We start from the raw sequence: 21,997 nt of genomic DNA, 5'->3' as shown, positions 1-21,997 counted from the left end.
TTTAAATAAAAGTATAAGAATTTCCTCGTAAAATAATTAGAAAAACTTAGATTTATGCAAAAAGTTTTAATATGGTATGTTCAGAAAACAGAATTGGAAATTAACTGAAAAAGAAAATTAAAATCCCTCTTTTTAGTTTTTGGTCAAATATTGTAGTTAGAAAATTCCCAAATTGGTGGAAACATGTGAAATTCCAACTCCAGGCTGTGCTGGAAATTGAATTTGAATTTTTGGACCATTATTACATGTAATTATTATAATTAAATTCTCTGAAATCTGACTACTCTAATGGCATGAAACTCTTAATTGCCGTTACAAATTCACTACTCCTGTCTACATTCACTACAGATGGGGATAAACAGACCATGAAATTCAATTAAAATTTCCTCATCTTCCTGAACCCAACCCAACAATTTCTCAACATTGTTCGAACAAACCCTAGTTTTTTCTTTTCCCTTGGGACCAAGATGCTGCCAACTCTTCCCTTTGAAATAATAACAATTATCCTCATGATGCTGCCAACTGAAACCCTAGTGAGGTTTCAGTGTGTGTGCAGAGCTTGGCGAGATTTGATAAGACATCCTATGTTCATCAAACAACACTCAGAAATTCGGGCATCAAAAGGTAAAGACTATCTTCTTTACTTCCCGATGTACCATCAGCCTGGTCGGGCTTTTCGGTTGCTTTGTGAGGAAACTTTTGAGCAAGTTCGGGAGATCGATATCCCTTTTCGACCCATTGATATGAGTTTAGTTGTAATTGGTTCTTGTAATGGTTTGTTGTGCCTCTCTGATTCTCATAGGTTTGGCACGGTCATATATGTGTGCAACCCTTACATAAGACGATATAAGGTCATAAACCATCCGATCACTGGGGTTGTCGGATCGTCGGACCCAAGAAATGATCATACTACTTTAGGGTTTGGATACTATGATAAGACCGACGACTACAAGATCATTAGAATTGTAGCCCCAGGTGATGAACATGATGACTATTTGGATTTGAGTTTCAAGTATCACGAAACTGCACAACATACTAAAGTTGAGGTTTATTCGTCGATCACTAACTCTTGGAAGAACGTCGAGATGGAGGGCTTCTCGTGGAGCATGTACGATATCAAGTCTAGACTAGTAGTCTGTGACTCAGTTCATTGGAAGGCATTCTATAGAGACACCAACAAGGACGTAATGGTGATCCTCGCCTTCCATCTTGGAAACGAGACGTTCCAACAAATAAGGTTTCCTAATTATGAAGTCGATGGCGAGGACTTGACGAAATGCATCACCCTTTATAAGGGACACCTTTCTCTATTTTTGTTCAATCTTGTGGATCATCAACATCCTTGGCAAGAGCAATATTGCTACTTGTGGGTCATGAAGGAGTATGGAGTGTACAGTTCTTGGACTAAGACGCTCACCATGACGGTAGCTCCTGGAGTTGTCAGGCCTCTCGGCTTTACTAGAAATGATGAAATTATATTTGAAGATTACGAACAAGACTTGGTTGTGTGTCATTTCGATAGTAGCACAGCCAAAGCCCTCAAAGTCGAGGCGATGGGTCTCCTCTACCTCGGGTCGTACATGGATAGCCTAGTCTTGCTCTAGGGCTAAAATGAAGAACGAAGAGCTCTCATGAAGACAGATCGTATGTGTTGTCTATCTAATTAATAATAGTACTTTCGAAATATATATAGTTGATAATATGTGTCTGATTTTGAAAGATCATTTAGTGTACGGCACAGGTACATGTTAGATCGGGAAATCTTTAGTTGTTCTTTCAGGTGGCAAAAAATTCTATAAATGTTATTTTTTAAATCCTTAATCGATCATGTAAAATAATGTGGTTTCCAAAATGATACTAACTACTTTTTAAAAAGTTACTATTATGCGTCAACATTGTGGACGATCAATGCAATTAATTTATAGCGAATCCTACATAAGATTGTCATGTACTAGGGTTTTTGGACAAACATAAATCACCCTAAGTTGCTATTTAATTGATTACGGGCAAATTTTTGAGTCAAGTACATGATATAGGTTTTATTACAATTTTGGTCCCATAACAATAGATACTTTGCTTTATGATCTTTTCAAAAATAAAACTTGTAATTTGGTCTATTATTTTCAATTTAATACCCATTTTGCCGTATACTTAAAAGTTGGGCAAAAAACCACACGGCAAGTCGTGTGTGTCCAATATTGCAGTAAAGCTAATGATATATATATATATATATATATATATATATACACACACACACCAATGTTCTAATCAAACTCCCGCAACATAATTTTTCCTTAGCAACCAGTTTTAGGTCTTGACAAAGTCATTTGTAGACATCCCTTTCAGTTGTTCTATCAATGTTAATTATATGGATGCATGCATCTCTTACTTTCTCTTACAAACACAGTCCTGCAATAACTATTGATTAGTTAGTACCTTTGAGCTAATTAAAATAAGGGTTTGGGATGAATTATTTTTGTTTAATGAGTTATGATAATACATATGATCATCATTCTATTTTCATTTCACTCTTAAATGTGCTTATATTAATTTCAACTCTTAACACTTTCACAATTTTTTCATGATGGTTTTGATGGGATCTTAGTAACTGTCACATATTGAATTTTCAATTTCAAATTACGTGGTATTTTTTATTTTATTTAATATATACAGTCTTCAACGTATATAAAAATAACATCATGTATTTTATTTTAAAAAGAAATTTATACTCGTGGCGTGATTACATTTAATAGAATCAAAGATACAACAGAATTGTAATAGAAAATTCAATCCGCCTTTCTATGTTGCCACATTATATTATCTACTTGATTGTGTTGCATCTTGTATTCCAATATTTATTTTATACGATGCACTAGAAAAAATATTATTTTTCACTACGGTAATTACTATAGCTAAAAGAAGAAAATTTTAGCAAATACAAATCAATCACGGGTTCACAAAGGCTAGTTGCAAATATTGATTAATCGTGATAAAAATTTAAATTTTAGCTTTGGTTTTATCGAACAGTGGTTCATAGTATTGATTTATCATAATTTTTAAGCCGTTTCATTTATAATGCAGTAAAATTCAATTTTTTATAACGGAGAAAATCCAGAGACTCTCCCGTGATAATAGGAATGTTAAAAAAACACTATGAAAATTAAAGATCAAATACCCCCCTATGATATAAAATAAAGTTCAGAAAACCCCCTCCGTATAAAATTGAGCCACACGCGCTTTGACTATGATTTTTCTATGAAATACCTTTTTTTGACATTTTTGCCTTCTCTCACATTTAATATATATAATATTATATATATTTATTAATAATAAAATATTATTTTATATAATAATTATTTTAATTAAAATATTATATATTTTTATTAATAATAAAATATTATTTTCTATAATAATTACTTAATCATTTATATAATAAAATATTATTTTAATTAAATTAATTTATATATATATATATATATATATATAAAGGCAGCGCACCCTCCTCACCCCTGGGCGACGGCACAGCAAGGACGACGGTCGTCTCCCATCAGCTGCGAAGGCAACGCGGTCGCCCATCCAGCGAAGGCAACAAATAAACTATACCATTTGATCCCTCTATCAGCCAAAAAATTGTAAGAAAATACATCATCAAGAGATTTTAGTTTACCACAAATCGATTGGACTTATTACTACCCCTTTGACCACTCTATTCGTACATGGAGTCAACAAAAATTGAATTTTCTTTTTTATTTTATTTCACAAACGGCATGTTGGATTCTATATACGGATAGATAGATCGATCAGTAGATTCACACCTGAGATCTTTCGCTCAAATGGACGGTTGGGGAGGGAAGGGGAGGGGGTTGGAGGTGAGAGGGGTGGGGGCAAAGCAGGTGGGTGGGGGAAGAAGACGGGGTTGGGGATGTGGGGGAGGCCGGTGGGGGGAGGGTTTATAGTTATTATTTTGAATTTTTTTTATAAATTATAATTATATATATTATAAATATATTCTAATAGTTATAAATTATATATATTATAAATTAAAATAATTATATATTAATAGACCTAATTTGACCTGTTGACTAGAAGGGTATTCTAGTCATTGTTTCTAAAAAAATAGACTCACATTGACCAGGGGGTAGTGTGATTATTTATTCATAAAATAGGGGTAATTTTTTATATTAAAAATTTTATAGGGGTATTTTTGGTATTTTGATATATCGGGGGTCAAAATGAATTTAACCCCAATAAATATAGTATAACCAACAACTAATACATGCTTCCTAAAAGAAATTGACAAATATATATATGCTTAACCAAAAGTTAAATATTTAGATAATAAATAAATAAATATATTTTATCATTTTTTTTAAAAAAATATATTAAAAAACCGATATCTAGTTATTCATTTTTATCTAAAAGCATAAATATTTAATAACTTAATTTTATTACCAAATTAATAAAATCTTTTCATGATTTTTTTGTGTATTTATTGTACTAATTTATTAGTTAACTTTTGAGTTTGTAAAAAGAATAAAATTTGAACTATTTAATTCACTAATTATATTTTACTTTATTATAAATAAAAGATATTGTTTTCCAATTAAGAAAATTTTAATATTAAACTTAAAATGCAAATTACTAATAAAAAGAATTTTTTTGGACATATATATAATATAAGGGCAATATTGTCTAAAAATTATATTGTAGAAGATAAGTGTTATATTTATTAGTTTATGAGGATAATTGACACATGACGAATAATTTAGAGAACCAAAGTGTATTTTATCCTATTAATTAGTTTGTTTTTCTTTTTAAAAAAAGAACACATCTAAGTTATATGAATTTAATATTTATCCATCTTTTTCAAGTTGAAAATCGTTTTTGTTATTTCATTAATTAGTTCAAATTATAAATTATTATGTATTTTGTATTTATTATGTATGTATACACTAACATATTGCTTTAATATTAATTTGAATAGTTCAAATTACTAATTATTTCTCTACATAATAATTTTAAAAACATATTTTTTCTAGTTAGGAAACAATATTTAATGTTTAACGTATAGTCCAAGGGCGCAGAATATACTTAATTAAAAATTAAAAATAAAATAAGTTGAATTAGTTGAAATAATTTTTCTAAATATGTGATTGAATATGAATAAAAATAAACGAAAAAAGTATTATATTAGTCCGCTAAGTTTTTGCCTAATTTTAATTTTAGTCCGATAACTATGTCCATTTTTGTTTAGATCCAATAACTTACAAAATTGCTTACTTTTAGTCTTCTGGCAGATTTTCAGACAATTTTACTCCTATGCAACTTTTGAAACGCTGTTTTAGTCCATATGCACTCATAGGGGTAAAATTGTCCAAAAATCTGCCAGATAACTAAAAGTAAGCAATTTCGTAAGTTATTGGACCTAAACAAAAATGGACATAGTTATCGGACTAAAATTAAAATTAGGCATATTCAGCAGACTAAAATTAAAATTAGGCATATTTAGCGGACTAAAATAATACTTTTTCCAAAATATACTGATGATAGTTGATATAATCTGAAAAGAAGTATTATACATATATAATTGTTATAGTTGATGTGAAATATTTTAAACGTAACGAAATATATACAAAATATATTTTGAAAATATTTTTCTCAAAATAAGATGAGATGAAAAAAATCTCAAAATATTTCAAATTTTCATAATTATTCAAAATTTAAAAATATTAATTACATAAGCATTTGTCATCAATTCTAAACATCAGAACATGCCCCTATTATATATATCAAGAATATTACAAACATTATCTTAAATCAACACACTCTTTTAAAACTCAATAATTACATATATAGATAAATCGCAATTACTTTATATAAATAAATTATACGCGTACAAGAAATAAATATGAACATAATGAAAGAAATAAAATTTAAATACGAATATATAATTATGTGATTTTTTTAAATAATTATAGTAATTAGAAGAATTATTTGGCCAAATAATATCTATAAAATACTATATATAACATAACTGTCATCATGTATAATTTGCATCGACGGCTATAGTTTGATTTAAATTTTTTGAATGGAATATAAATAAAAAAAAGTCTTGGGAAATATATTTATTAAGTAAATATTGTTTATGCTACCATGCATGTTGGGCCTATTAATTGGGCTTGCATATGGGCTGGGTTGCTGAATCCGCTTTGACCCGTATATTCTAGTTGGACGGGTCGGGCCAAGCTGTGACATGCTGTACGTACCTAAAACGATAAAAAGTATGTTATAAAAAGAGTTAAATTCATTTTGACCTCATCTAATATGTTAAAATATCAAAAAAATTTCTATAAAATTTTTAATATAGAAAATCACTCTACGTTACAAATAAATAATCGCACCGCCCCATAATTAATTTAAGTCTATTTTTTTAAAAACAATAACTAAATACCCTTCTAGTCGATCGGTCAAACTAGACCTATTAATATATAATTATTTTAATTTATAATATATATAATTTATACTATTAAAATATATTTATAATATATATAATTATAATTTATAAAAAAATTAAAATAATAACTATAAACCCCCACCCCGCAGCGTTGTCCAGAAGTCGAGGGCGACCGCGTCGCCTTTGCAGATGATGGACGACCATCGTCGTCCTTGCTGCATCATGCCCTCCTCTTCTTCGCTGCCGTCGCTGCCTTATATATATATATATATATATATATATTAATTTTTAATTAATTTAATTAAAATAATATTTTACTATATAAATAATTAAGTAATATTATAAAAAATAATATTTTATTATTATTAAATATAATAATATTATATATATTAAATATGAGAGAAGGGAAAAAATTTCAAAAAAAATGTACTTTCATAGAAAAAGCAGTCAAAGCGCGTGTGGCCCAATTTTTCTATGGAGGGGATTTTTTGAACTTATTTTATATTATATGGGGTTTTTTTAACATTATTATTATCACATGGAAGGTCTCTGGATTTTTTTCATATTCATTGTGTATCTATTATATAAATAAATATATATATATATTAATTTATACTCCACTTGTAATTTAAACTCTACACATACTAAAAATATTAATTAAAAAATAATTTGGTGAAGATTTAATGTGCAAAATACTAAAATATATTAAAAATAATACGATTTGTTAAGGCATAAGAAGCATTTTTGTCCAACAAAGGGGTAAGTGTTACATTTATTAATTAGAGGGTAAATATTACTTGATGAATGATTTTAGGGGCGCAAAGTGTATTTTACCCTAATTAATATATATTTTAACCAAATTTTGGATACTTTTGGGGGGAGAAATGAGTCCATTATATTTTCTTAATATATAATTTGTTAGGAAAAATAATATTTTTAATTCCATAAATTATCCATGTCACTTTTGGTCTCACTCATTACGGGGTTAACACTTTTAGTCCCATAACTCACAAAAAAAGTACTTTATGCACTTTTTCATCTACAATTTAACGATGTACGTCACGTGCTTAGCACGTTGTCGTTAAGTATTTTTTGTTTGGGAAAAAAAATGGCCCTTTTTTCAATAGTAGGATAGAGTGTTTCATTTGGTCTACTTGATTTACTTGTAAAAGACATGATTCTTTGTATTACTTCTATTTGACTTTAACTTATAGAAATATGGTAGTGATATGATTCAAATTTTGTGAGAGAAGAGAGAAACCACTCTATCTTTTTGCCTTAATTTCTTTTAAAATTTATTTTCGCTCCCTCAAATTTAATTATATTTTTCCCCAAAAATGGTCCCAAGTTGGAAAATAAACCAATTTTCTCTCCAACAAAAAGTACTTAATGATCACATGTTAGGCACGTTCAATACACCGCTAAATTATAAATAAAAAAGTGGATAAGGATCAAAAATAATAATTTTTATAAGTTATGGAACTAAAAGTGTTAATCCCATAATAAATGTGACCAAAAGTGAAACGGACCTAACTATATGGGACCAAAAATGTTATTTCCTCTAATTTGTTACAAGTATACATTACAAGTTTTAATCATCGATAATCAATAAACATAATTATCACTGACGAATCATTATTATTATAGTTAATCTTCTCTACAGCGTCCCAAATTTTTTGGATGTTCCTACAGGGACGAAAACTTACTCTTAAAGTAAATCAATACACTCAAATTGATGGGACTCCGCCCCATCACTTCACAGTGATAGAATCGAGAAAATGCAAACAATCATCTTTTAATATATTAAATGAGGAAATTATATTTATAAAAAAAATAATAATTTATTTCTCTATATTTTTAAAAATACAGTAATTGGCCTTCCTTTATTTTTTAAAATAACGTAGTTTACCTCCTTATCATTTTAAAAAATACAAAAATAAATTACTATTATTTTTTTTATAAAAAATAATTTACTTATTTATAATATTAAAAAATAAATAAATTTTATTAAACTCGAGTGCAACCTCAACTTCATAAATTAAATTAACCATCATCAATAAGATTTTAAATACAATCTAAGAGTACGGTGCATTAAAACTTATTTTATACCAAAAAATAAAAATAAAAAATAAGAATGAGGTCAAAAGCAATCACAGCCGTACAATTGCTGTAAGTAATTTTGAATGAGAAGACGTGGGCGCTCCATCAGGGAAGGTGTATTTGCAGGGAATCTTTTCCCTTTCTCCTCCTTCAATTATTTGAGAGAGAGAGAGAGAGAAAAGCAGTTTGTTGCAGAGAAATAATAATATACGTAGCAGTACATGAGAATGGAGAGGGGAGGATGACGCCATCAACGTCGGAGAGGTGTCTTATCGGAGGGGACAAATGATGAGGGGAGAAGTGACAGATCGGACGGCTGACAGCGACTCCCTGGCTGGACGGGCGTCCATAGGTGCAGCATCCCGCGGCCTAAGCGGGAGCTTTCTTCTGACACAGAAGACGTAAAGCCTTTGCAGGTTTTGACTCTCCCACAGTCCCTTTTTTTTTTATTATTTTTTTTAAATATAAATAAATGATTTTTTTTAAATTATAAGAGAAAATTATTCACGACTCTATCTGACATAATTATAAACATCTTCTGATTATTTAAAAATTATAAATAATTTATCAAATTAAAAATAATTGTGTAACTCCGAGACAATAAAATAAAAATTATTACTTTATCTTCAGTGATTTTTCTAGAAAAAATTATATAAAAGGTGGGTAAGTAATAATGCATATTGCATAATAATCCATAAAATATTTCAAAAAAATTTAAAAAAAATATATAAAATCATAGTTCATAATCCAAAAGAGTATTATAGTCAGTTCACCATAATAATTAGATGAAAGCCTAATGGAGGCCAACGGAATGGGTTCATTGTTAGATAGACATTAAAAACTAGGGGGATAGTCGCAATTTTTCAAACAATGGGGAGGTATTTGTAATTATGTCAAATTTATGGGAGATGGTTGTAACTTAACCTAATTATAATAAAAATCATAAAAAGATTAGTTAATCTACATCCCATATCAACTAAGACATATATTACAAAAAATAAAAATAATTGTCAATAAAATAAATTAATTGATAATTTTTTATATTGTTACTAATTATATATATATATATATATATATATTGTGATAAGAATTTTTATTTTGTTACAATAACGAATTTTATAGTTTTAATAGTAACAATTATAGAGCACGTCTTTAGTGTTTCTGTCTTTTTTGGTCTGTTTTTTTAATTTGATTTTTTTTATATATTTATTCATCTTATAACTTTTCCACTTTCCCATTATCTTTTGATATTTACTTTGTTTTTATTTTTTTTCATGCATCTTTTTTGTACATTATTTTATATAGTGGTAAAATTAATATTGCTATAGTGATAGTTTAATTATCTGTAGAGATAATTTTATATAATTTTTTTCACTAATAATTATATAGTGATAAAATTAAAATTATTGGCATACATTTATTATATATTCTTTAGTGATTATTTTTAAATAATCACTTAATATTGGTATTAATATCGTATTTTTTTTAGTAGTGATATATAAATTAGTCATTGTCCTGATTTATAAAAAGAATTAAATATAAAAAAACATTTAATTTGATAATTGAGAATTATGTGAGATAGACTAATATTATGAAAAGAAATTAAAATGAAGAATAATTATATTTATACCCTTGATTTATGGTCTATTTCTATAATTATCTGTTTTTTGAAAAATTAAATATACATCCAACATAAAAGTTAATATCATTTATACAAATCGTTTTTATTTTTTGAAAAATTACATATACACTTTCAAAAACGTCATATTATTACACAAATTATTCTCCCTATATTTTAGCTACCAGAAGTTATTTATGTAATTATGCAAAAAAAAAAAGAATAATTAGTGTAAATAAATCATATATTAGGGATGTAAATGTAATAATCCCAACAAAAATTAAGTCACGGATATATGTATATCAGAAGCAAAGTAAGTGAGAAAATATACCATGATAATAATTATTTCATAAATCATTTATAATAGCTAGAAAATTTTTACCGCAGTTAATTCACATTCTCGTCATGGTTTTACTTATAGCTAAAATATTATCATAATTTTTAGTTGTTTAGGCCTCAACGACTAATAATTTTTGTACAGATGTAGTTAATAATTAGTATTTAATATAATTTTTAACTTTTAGTATTAATAATTAACCAAAACAAAAAAGTCATATTTCTTTTAGTGTCAATATATTTAAAATATAGATTAATCTAGCTATAAATTTGAAACCTTTGGCTCCTAAATATGTGCCCACTAGAAGAAATTTAATATTTTAATCATGACTAACTATCATAGTAAAAAATAAATAGTCGTAATAAATAGTTATTGACCGAATATATCGTAAGAGAAATCAATCTATTCCACAAAATGTCGGAATTCGAACCAAAGAGGCTACAATTAAAGAATTCAAACTCATCATAAACTCGAATTTTCTGTTGGATCGATCGAAACATAACATAATGAAAAAGAAGCGCACGTCCCCTTCAAAGAACTTTGTCATAAAATATGAACTCAGGATGGTAAAATCCCACATGACCATGCAAACCTTGAAGGAAAGCATGAGAAATGCTTCAACTCTACACGAAAAATGTACAAAAACATCTAACGGAATGAGGTCGTTCTTTACTTTCTACAGCCTGCCATGAGTGGTTCCCGGACTCGCCAAAGTTAAGACCACACCTTGAAGTTCACTATTAACCCTCGAATCTTTTCCTAGAGCAAGAAGGGCTCGGTTCTCTGGAGACGATCTTCTTGATTCAGTTTGAGTTTGTTCCGAGCTGTGACAGGGTGGTGGAGCAAGCATTTTGGCCGGCTGCTGAGGAAGCCTCGGACAAGCAACATTTTGGCCAGAATTTGCATGATTAACGGCAATCTGGTGAGCGAACAGTGATGGTTGTTGGCCAAGAACGGCACCTCCCGACACGACATCAGGTCCCTTGGTATCAAAATTAACAAGAAGTTCATATTTAGGAACTTTAATAATTTTTTTTTTTTGGGGGGGGGATGGTCAGGGAGTTCTGTACTACAGTATGGGAGCTTACTGGAGCAAATAACACGCCCCTAAAGACCTTTCCATTAACAGTGGCGGTCATTAGGTAGCCAGAATCAAATGCCCCGTCAACTTGGCCGCGAACTTCAGCTCCAATCTGAGGACAAAAAACGAAAATACCAGGAATTAAGAATCAGTAACTAAAATCAACTTGCTGCCATCCCAGAGGAATACGGTTTCTAAGAGTAAACGTGCGTGTCATACCAAATTTCTGCCCACGGATACGAATTCTGCTGCCTTGCACTGCGCTCGACATGCATCAGCACAAATTACGTTTGCATGTTCGTGTTGTATCTGATTAGGATGCTCGGAAGATAAATATAGATCAGGGGACGTCCTGGAAATACCGTGTTTCGTGTTGGTCTGGTTTACAGGAAGGGTATTAAGCCGATAACAGCTAGGACTGAAAATTTTCTGCCTAAACAGCGGATGAACTCTAGACGACGGGTAAGAGCAGCTGATGCTTTTCTTCACATGAGTTGGTTCATGCTCAGATTGGGACGGAGATGATTGCTGCGACTGAGAACGAGATTGCTCTTTGGGCTCAGATTTCTGTTCGGGCACATTTGAATTACTAGTCCTTCTCCTCTTAGGATGCAACATGTCTTCAAGAAACGGAAACAATAACCGTCACTCGTGACAACACATTTTGGTACGCACAAGAAAACATTGCGATACTAACCGGAGCTAAAACAGAGCTGCTTGGGAACAGATTCAAGCTCTTCGACGTCTACTGATGTTAGATCTTCAGCATCACCTATAAGTATTGTGGTCCGCTGCAAAGGTCGAAATAAGTTAGTGTATCGTTTGACAAGCAATATGCACAAAGCAGACTTATCCAGTGTACATTATTATTCTCTGTTTTATTGAAAAACATTTTCGTTTCATCTTTGTGCGTGTTTCCGAAAGCTCTGCATGTGAGTGAATCAATCGGTAAGATGAGTAGCTCGTTGAGAGGACGTTCATCCTCTCCGCACCTGAAACGTTAACGGAAGCTCGGTAAAACTCATAGGTGAAGAGAACAGACTCCAGAGGGAAATTAAAGTCTCACCCTCCGAAGATGGCTATGCCCATGGTCGTGACCGTGGCTGTATGAGAAAACCGTCCTTGAGATTTTTGCGAGCACAGATCGAGCTGATCCCAGGAAGACGTAATGACATCGAGAACCCAAATATCGCTGTAGTATTGCTTGTCACCGACTCCGCCAAGCATATAGACCTGCATTGGTAGATACACATGTGCTTGGTTTTAGCGTCATACACTAATATCATGCTCAAGCCGTAACATGAACGAGAGATACTCTCGGGGACAGTTCAGATCCTCTGTTCTACACTGGTACTTAGTTCACATATACACGCTATGTGCATAAAATTGCAAGTGATTCTGAACTTCTCTATGCTTAACCAGTACAGTTGGAAATTAATGCAAGTCCAAATTAAGTCATCAACAGCTGTTCAAGAGAATTACTTGCCTTAGTGCCTACACTCACAGCAGCATGGCCAGCACGGGCATCGGGTGATGATCCACAAACATCCAGCTGAGATAGAACGTTTACGAACTTAATTTCGTTACTTATAAAGCAGTGTATTTAGGAACTAAGGGAGCACGGGAGACGAAATTCATACCCTCGACCAAATCAGCTTATTCAAGTCGAGCACGCTAACATCACCTTGGTACCTATCGCCAGAGTCCCCGCCAAACACGAAAAGACGGTTCCCAACAGCCACAGAGCTATGACTATCACGAGGAGCAGGCACGTTTCCGCTCACCTCAGGGGAAGACCACTCCATATTTTTCAGGTCCAAAATATGCAAATCGTTCAAATAATTCGCCTCCCCTTCTCCACTTCCACCAAACACCACTAACTTCTCGTCACCAACAACATTAGCCGTGTGACTTTCGCGAGCTGAAGGCGGATTCCCACGGCATTCAGGACGCATCCACTCCCGAGAAACAAGATCCAGTACGTGAAGATCATTCACCTTCTTGGAACCATTAGTACCTCCAAACACTAGCATCCGGTGCCCAACAAGAACGGCAGTGTGGCTGTCTCGAGGACCCGGCCCCGGCCCCGAAGTCTTGAGAATGCTCCAAGTCATCGTAGCGAGATTACACACGAGCACGTCACTGAAATGCACACCCCCACGACACCCCTGCGACAATAAATCAAATGATCGGTCGACTGCAGTTTCGTTCTGCATTAGTATAAAGCGATCAACGACTCATCGATTTCATACCTAATGTTTATTGACAAGCATGAATTGCAGCTAACAATTCAGAACATTTCTGTAAATCAAATTGCTAATATTACTACAATGATTCTTGCAATAAATATCTCATATTACTTCAATTTAGTCCATTACAAGAAAAAACAAAAATTCAAGAAAAATAAGAATAACAATTCCCCACCCCCTTTATAGTGCATCTTTTCACAGATGAACATATAAGATAAATTTCCACAAACTACATAAAAACGAAAGAGTGCACTCAAAAAAGCACCGCCCCTCTACCCCACCCCCTACCTTTATTAGTCTTGAGAGATATGGAAATTTCAATTAAAATCTCCATGCTACAAACCCTCTACAAATTAGAGAAAAATGAATTTGGAAACAAGAGACAAATAAGTAAAAGAAAGAGGTAAAAACACTAAGTCCATTCAAGAAAGTGAAGGTGCCCTCTTGCCAAATTCCAACACAAACGAGAAATGCAAGAAATTCAAGGGAAAGAAACAAGGAAAGGTATATAAAAAGACAGGCAAGAGGGAAAAGAAAAATCAAAGTCCCAATAACCATAGATATTAATTACATGACCAGAAGTAGATATAGAGACAACTCAACTCATATACAGGAAATAACAAGAAAACCTTAAAAAAAAACATGGTACCTGCTCATGAGATTGAAACCTTAACAAGAACAACAAAGTCAAAACTACACACACACACACACATCATGCAAAAAAACTTACACCAAATATGTAAAGCAAACCATTGAAGTAGCAAGCAGAATGCCCCCATCTCTCAGAAGGGTTAGAGCCCATCATCTTAGGACACAACCACATTGCCTTGTTTCTTGCAACAACTTCTCCTAAAGACCCCATTTTTATTTTATTTTTTCCTGAATTTCTCTTGTAGTGTGTGTCTACTGTGTGTTGTCTGTGTAAAATTCTTGAGTATATGTATAGTTTCTTTGAATGCATATAATAGCCTTCTTGACTGACAAGGATGGGAAGAGAGAGAAGAAGAAAGAAAAGAAAAAAAAAAAAGGGAGAGAGAGAGAGAGAGAGAGAGAAGAGAAGGGTCAAATTAAAGAGAAGATGGAGAAGCCAAGTGACATATCAACTATCAATGTCAATGGACATGAAAAGATGGGCGCTTTCAAGTCCGAATCACTGTGCCACCAACACATCAAACACAACCCCCTGCTCATATATATATGTAATTCTAATATTTTTGTTTTAAATAATTTGCATAATTTAAGTAAGTAAAATTAATTAAATTTTCATGTCAATGAATGAAGAATTGTAAAGGGTTTAATTATATATATGTATATTTATATTAGGATACATTACACTGACAATGATGTTTTAAGGTTAAATTTAAATATATAAATATTTTTTATTTTTTTATAAAATATAATTTATGTTTATGTAATTTAGTGGTAGAAGAAAAGTAAAAAATAATTGGGATGTCCTTTATTCGTTGTTTCCCATATAATGTTTAATGTTGTTTATTTGTTTCTGGAGTTTTGGTCAGTTGTCTAACTGAAAATGATGGAGTAAGAGAGAGAGAGAGAGAGCATTGGGTTGTGGGAAATGGTGGCAACTCCTTTCCTCTCTCTCTCTCTCTTTTACGTCTCAATCACTTCTTTTCTCACAATTTTTCATTATTTTTTTCTTAAAAACATATTTTCTATTTTTTAATTATATAAATATAAATTTGTGTTTTGGTAAAAAAATATATATATTGAATTAATTATACTTAAACCTGAAAATATAAAATTATATATTTTTTTAAAAAATTCTGAAACTACATTTACATTCCCTCCGAAAATTCATGTTTACACACGACCTTCTTTTGTTAGGATTTGAACAAAAAATTGCTGATATTAGTAAAAATAATTACATAAAATTTTAATTTTGTCATTTATTATTTTTATGTAATAATTTTATAGGTATGAAGAAAAAAAATATAATGATGTTACCCATACTCACTATATATATATTATATTATTCTTTTATAAGTACAAAATGTATGTAAAAATGTTAAATGATAGTAAAATAAAAAATTATGTAATTTTCTTTTTTGTTTACGTCAGCATTTTTCACCCAAAACTTAACGGGAGTGGGTAAGATGTAAAACGAGAATTTTTGAATGAAATGTAAGTGTGGTTTCCAAACGTTTTGAAATAATGTACGATTTACCATTTTCAGATGGAGTCTGAGTGTAATTAACTCAATATATAAAACAAATAAATTATTACATTTTCTATCTAATCAAAATACATAATTTAAATTAAAAAAGAAAATAAGATTTAAAAAACACTTGAAATATGTGTTTATTTATAAAAAATAATTACATCTACGCCTCTGATCTATGACCTATTTATAATAAATCACACACTTGCTTTTTGAAAAATTACAAACACACCTATCAAAAATGTCAACATCAATTTACACAAATCACTCATATTTTTCAAAAAATTACAAATACATTCCTTAATAAGGCCAACAACATTACAGAAATTACTTCTATTTTTTTTTTATTAAGAGTGATATGTGTAATTAAAAAATATATATATAAATAGTTTATATAAATAGATTATAAATTCAAAGATGTAAATATAATTATTTTTATATATTATAGCATAAATGTACGTACATTGTATGTATAAATTCTCGGGATTGATGGAAGAGAAAGGCAGGCAATTTTGAAGGTGGGGTGGGGTGCAAGTGGAAATGCGTCTTCTCAAGGTGTTTGTAAGAAGCGTGGGGCTCTGTGTTGGGTTCAAGTTCTTATTTTAGTTTTGGGAATTGGAGTGGGCACAGTTTCCCTCAAATTCTCTCCAATTTATTTATTTTTTCTTTTTTTTCCCCCTAAAATGGGTTCTTTTCAAATCTCTTCCCTACAAATTACAGTAAAATCTCTATAAATTAATACTTTATAAATTAATAAACTCTTTAAAATAATAAAATCTTCCGGTGCCGACTTGGGCCTTTGTAAAAAATTATCAAATTCGATAAGATAATAAAATAATAATTTTTTGGAAAATTCCTTTATAAATATTAGGTCCCATTAAAACTCTAAATTAATAATTCATAAATATTACAATTATAAATATTATGGTAATTTACTAAAATGTGAAGTCTGTAATGCTTTACGCATTTGATCATTCATGGATGATTTTGCGATGCCTTTTAGATGAGAAGACATGGTTGGGTGTTATGAATTATTTTATTATCATATTGTGATTTATGTAGTATATGTTTCATTCATCATGCATGAATATATTTAATTGGGTATAATAGTTATTTAAGTGCAACGAATTAATGTAAACATGTATATTTAAGTTATTCCAATGAATTGATACATGTGTCTATGAATATAATAGTTAATTGTAAATAATGAATTGATATTATACATTAATATATTTAATTAGTTATAAAAAATTAATTGATGCATGAATATAATCAATGAAACATATATGAATTCATTTATTTTCAATACATATGTACTAAATTTGCTGAATTTAAAAAAGTCTCTCTTTTAATTAATAAAATATTAATTTATCGATAAATTAATAAAATTTCATGGTCCCAAGGTTATTAATTTATAGAGGTTTTACTGTAGAATGCGTTATAATATTTATTTATATTGAAAATATTAGCAATTACTAATTAATAGCATTTGATTTTATTTATATATATATGAAGAAAATTCATTTAAATTATTATAACCCCTTATTTTAAACCATTAAAAAAATGCATTCTTTAAGTGATAATTGGCTTTGATTGTGAAAAATCCAGCACTAGGATTAATGGTATTAATAGTAGGGATAATTATATCTATGCGTCCTGACCTATGGTTTATTTATATAAATTATCCCTAATTTTAAAAAATTACACATACACCTCAAAAAACGTTAATATCATTAAAAAAAATTACCCTTACCTTTTGGTGGACAGAAGTGGTCTCTGTAATTACGCGAAATATATGGATAGTTTGTGTAAATAGACTATAGGTTAGGGGGTGTAAATGTAATCCCTTAATATTAATTTGGGTTAGTTACACTTAGCTCCCATTTAAAAATGCAAAATTATACTTTCATTCAAAAAGAATTAAAATTACACTTGTACCCCTCCAATAGTTCTTTATTTACAACTATACATCGTTAGTTTGGGTTTACACAGAAAATGTTTATATTAACAAAAATTTGCATAAATTTCAATTTTACTCATTCAATATTCTTTATTATTTATTGATAAAGATACCCTAGTAATTTTTTTTAAATTGTAATAGGGTAAATGTAATATATAAAGTAAAATGGTAAATTGCAGCCACATCTCCTGAGATTTGACATAATTATAAATACATTCTCATTATTTTAAAAAATTAAAAATACCTCCTGATTTTAACATTACAACGAGCTCTTCCGCTAGGTTTTCATTCAACTTTAGTGGTGAAATCTCCAAAATACCCTTTTAAATTATGAATTATAATTTTATATACTTTTTAAAATTTTATAAAATATTTTAATGAACTAATATTTTTAATGGATTATTTATTTCACCCACCTTTAATTTGTTTAAATATTTTATTTATAAAAAAATAAAAACAAGGGTGAAATAGTAATTTTTATCTATGGACTACATAATTATTTTTTTATTTGAGAAAGATATTTATAATTTTTCAAACAATAAGGAGTTATTTATAATTATCCCAAACTTCAAGAAATGTAGTTGTAATTTACCCAAAATTAAAAGGATATAATTATAATAAAATATTATTTTTGAATTATTACTATTGGATAAATGTGTAGCATTGATGAACGATCCATTGTCAATGATTTATACAGAATGTTGAATAAAGAGTAAAATCATAAATTTATGTATTTTAACGCTGAGGCCAGCATTTTCGTCCAACCCCCTAACGAAGGGATACAGTTATGAATAAAAAATTCCCAAAAGGGGTAAAAGTATAATTTCGTAATTTTCGAAGAACTGTAAAACAAGTCTAAGTGTAATTAATTCTATTAATTTAAATAAAATATATACAAAACTTATCTTTTATTTAAAAAATATAGTTTTACATTAAACCTCAAATAGGTGAATTTAGACCCAAAGCCCCAACACTTATTGGCTTTCATTAATCAGGACGCGTCACTTCTAATTAAATAATTATAGATTTGATTCTTCGACTAATCGATATAAAGATGAGTTAGTGAGTAATCTGAACGTGCTCTTCTAAGCGACATATGATTGAGGGCATTGTCGATTTATGATGGTGATCAAAATTGAAATTCAATATATATATATATATATATATATATTTAACAAAAAGAAAAAATTCTAAACCCGATGCTTTGACCTGGAGTGGTAATTAAAGTCAAAATCACCTTTTTTTTTTTTTTTTTTTTAACATAGAAAAGTGCCTATTTTGGTATGCACATAGCATGCTCCTAGTTTAGGGCCAAGTGACCCATTTTTTGGGGGGTATCGTGCCCTAAAATTTTGTCCGTTGCAAAAGCATTTTCGAAGTAAGTGAAGTCAATTTCACTTTATTCGAAATTTAGGAATCTACTATATAAATAAAAATATTTAACTTAACTTTAGAAATAAAATAAAATAAAACAACACTAATCTAGTTCTAATTTACTAAGTACTTGAATTTATCGATATAAAGAAAAATGCAAATTCTTTTTCTAATTTCCATATTTCGTTGTTGTAAGTAGAGATAAAGGACAAGTTTACCTAAAAGATAAAGTAAATTGTAGTTGTTATTCTTGAAATTTGACATAATTATAAATACATTATCACAGTTTGAAAAAATTACAAATACTCATTTTAAATGTAAAATAATTATGTACGCCGTACAGAGTGAAGTGAGAATTACTACTTTACTCTTTCTGATTCAACAAAAGATCATTTGAGAAAATATAAAAAATTACAAGAGTGGGAAAATAATTAGTAATTCATACGGCGTATTAGTCCATTAAAATTTAGAAAATTATAAATATATATAATTATAATTCATAATATAAAAGGGTATTTTGGTCAATTCACCACAAAAATTGAATGAAAATCTAACAAAATCTAATTAAACGTATTCGTTCTTAGACGGGCATTAAATTATTTATTTTTATCTTATATGCATTTTAAGTAATTTTTAACTATATAAAAAGTAAATACTATAATTAAAAAAAATATTCTAAATATTTTATAAACTTTATGTATATACATAAAATATGCCACACTTACTAATATAAAAGAAAACAAGAATAACATAAATAACTGACCGGACTGTTTCTTTTTTAAATAATCCAAGAATAGAATATTATTAATAAAAAATATATATATATAGTCATTTTATATAAAAATAAACATACTCAAAAATATATTAATCTATGCACATTTTGGTATATTTATACGTAGATCTCATGTAATTTGAATAACTCTATCTAGTATCCTAGATATTTATTTTTCTACAACTAATAAATCCACCCGTTAGTCAAAATTCACTGAATATATTGATATTAACAACAAAGTTAAATGAAAATTCGTACTTACCCCAGATTGACTCATTCATGGATTGTAGGTCAAGAAAAAATTTCTGATCAAAATATCCTTATAAGGGTAAATATATACTTCATCACATGCATTATCGTGTAAATATGAATAGGGATAATTTGTTCAGAAAAAAATATATTTGACTTGTAATATAATAAATCAATTAGGGGTAAGTATGAATTTTTATTTTTATTCGTTAAAACCATCTAATTCGATGACTAACGAATAATCTATTTATTAAATAAAAATAAATACTATAAGTATTAAATATAATTTTTAAAATAAAAAAAAATCTACACGTAATTATACTAAATTTAAAAAAAAAATCAATATAATTATTCCTAAAAAAATAATTACTTTGACCTACAGTTATTAAATAGAATAGATATATATAGTGAGATATGTTGGCTTAGTGCATTGCTTCACGTGACTGACTGATTTAATCTGTCTTTCTTGAAAAACAGAAATAATAATAATAAAAAAAAAAAAAATCTGTCTTTCTTTCGTCACCGATGTGAAAATTGATAGACGTTTTATTTATTATTCTTTTTTCTCTCCTTTCAGTTCTTTAAGTAATTAGTCATTCTTTTTAAGAAAAATCAGTACATATGTTGGTTTGATTTGTAAGAACGGACCACTTTCAATAATAGATTGAGTTTTGATGTTGACATGTAATTCATATCGATTATAACTGGGTCTGAAGTCCTTTTTTTATATATATAAAATCGTAAAAAATTATATAAATTTAATGCAGATAATATTTTATGTAACGAGACACGTGTCCCATAGTTCTAAGTCTTTTTTCTCCCTAATAATGTGCTTTTCTTTTTTAAAATAAAATTGTGAAATTTATACAAAATTAAGATGAATAATAGTACATCACGCAATAAAGTATCGATTGCATCGCACGTTGTACTAAGTTTAAAGTGTACTCTCTTGTCGTCCGAGCATATTTTTTGCAACGGCCGATATATATAGTTTGGGGGTCCTTTTTATTTTGAAATTTAAATATATATATATATATATAGTGTTTATTTATATTTAATACTAAAAGCAAGAAACGGAAGAGAAGTTATTACACACAAGAGTAGTAGTTTCAAAGTACTTGGTACATTGAAATTTGATATTATCAGTAAATAATTCGAGGAATACATTATTATTCAAGTTTACTTGAATTATTATTAAATTTTAATATTGTGATTGAATTTAATTTAATTAATAATTTCGTAAATAAGTTTTAATTAATATTTTTAAATGTACTATTATTTCTTTTACTAATGAGCCGAACTCAAAAATTTGTCGAACATTTTTTCAAGTTGAATTGTTAAATTTAATAAATCGAATTCAAACTTCAAATGATTTTTTATCGATTAATTTGGATCGAATATAAAATGATTTGATTATTTTTCTTGAGACCTAATACATACCAATCAACATAAATAGATCTAACCACAAAATGTAGTTTATCTTAAGAAGTTTGAGAATTTGATCATTGACAACTGAATGGGCAATGTTGTTGGTTGAGTTTTCACAATCTCTATGCCAAACAAACTCGTAATTATTTTTTTGAATTAATTATATGTAATTTTTTTTTAAATATATGTTTTTGTT

The 21,997-nt window shown here is 29.1% G+C and overlaps 2 protein-coding genes and 1 long non-coding RNA gene across 4 annotated transcripts; 2 read left to right on the top strand and 1 right to left on the bottom strand.

The window, feature by feature from the left end:
- The first annotated feature begins 467 nt into the window (after positions 1–467).
- LOC105172802 (F-box protein CPR1-like) lies at positions 468–1,604 on the top strand. The gene has a single exon (XM_011094380.2). The coding sequence runs from the start codon at positions 468–470 to the stop codon at positions 1,602–1,604; it is 1,137 nt and encodes a 378-aa protein (XP_011092682.2).
- Positions 1,605–8,546: 6,942 nt separating this feature from the next.
- LOC148785192 (uncharacterized) lies at positions 8,547–12,492 on the top strand. The gene is made up of 2 exons (XR_016067960.1): positions 8,547–8,970; positions 11,192–12,492. It is a non-coding gene; the product is annotated as an uncharacterized LOC148785192 (long non-coding RNA).
- On the bottom strand, positions 10,898–14,989 carry LOC105172433 (uncharacterized). Of its 2 annotated transcripts, none has more exons than XM_011093855.3 (9): positions 14,570–14,989; positions 13,231–13,800; positions 13,077–13,142; positions 12,657–12,823; positions 12,453–12,582; positions 12,288–12,381; positions 11,810–12,210; positions 11,598–11,702; positions 10,898–11,491 (listed from the first exon to the last, which is right to left on the bottom strand). In XM_011093855.3, exons 1-9 carry the CDS (start codon positions 14,798–14,800, stop codon positions 11,186–11,188), a joined length of 2,070 nt encoding a protein of 689 aa, XP_011092157.2. In that variant the 5' UTR covers positions 14,801–14,989; the 3' UTR covers positions 10,898–11,185. The 2 variants fall into 2 exon arrangements, with proteins under 2 accessions (XP_011092157.2, XP_020552689.2); XM_020697030.2 differs by having other exon boundaries at positions 13,231–13,758; positions 14,570–14,988.
- Positions 14,990–21,997: the final 7,008 nt, after the last annotated feature.

This window comes from Sesamum indicum, linkage group LG10, assembly GCF_026168435.1.
Source record: "Sesamum indicum cultivar Baizhima isolate 11 linkage group LG10, ASM2616843v1, whole genome shotgun sequence".
In the NCBI taxonomy this organism is placed as follows: domain Eukaryota; kingdom Viridiplantae; phylum Streptophyta; class Magnoliopsida; order Lamiales; family Pedaliaceae; genus Sesamum; species Sesamum indicum.
Note: the sequence above shows the minus strand (reverse complement) of the source record. Positions and strands in the feature narration are given on the sequence as shown.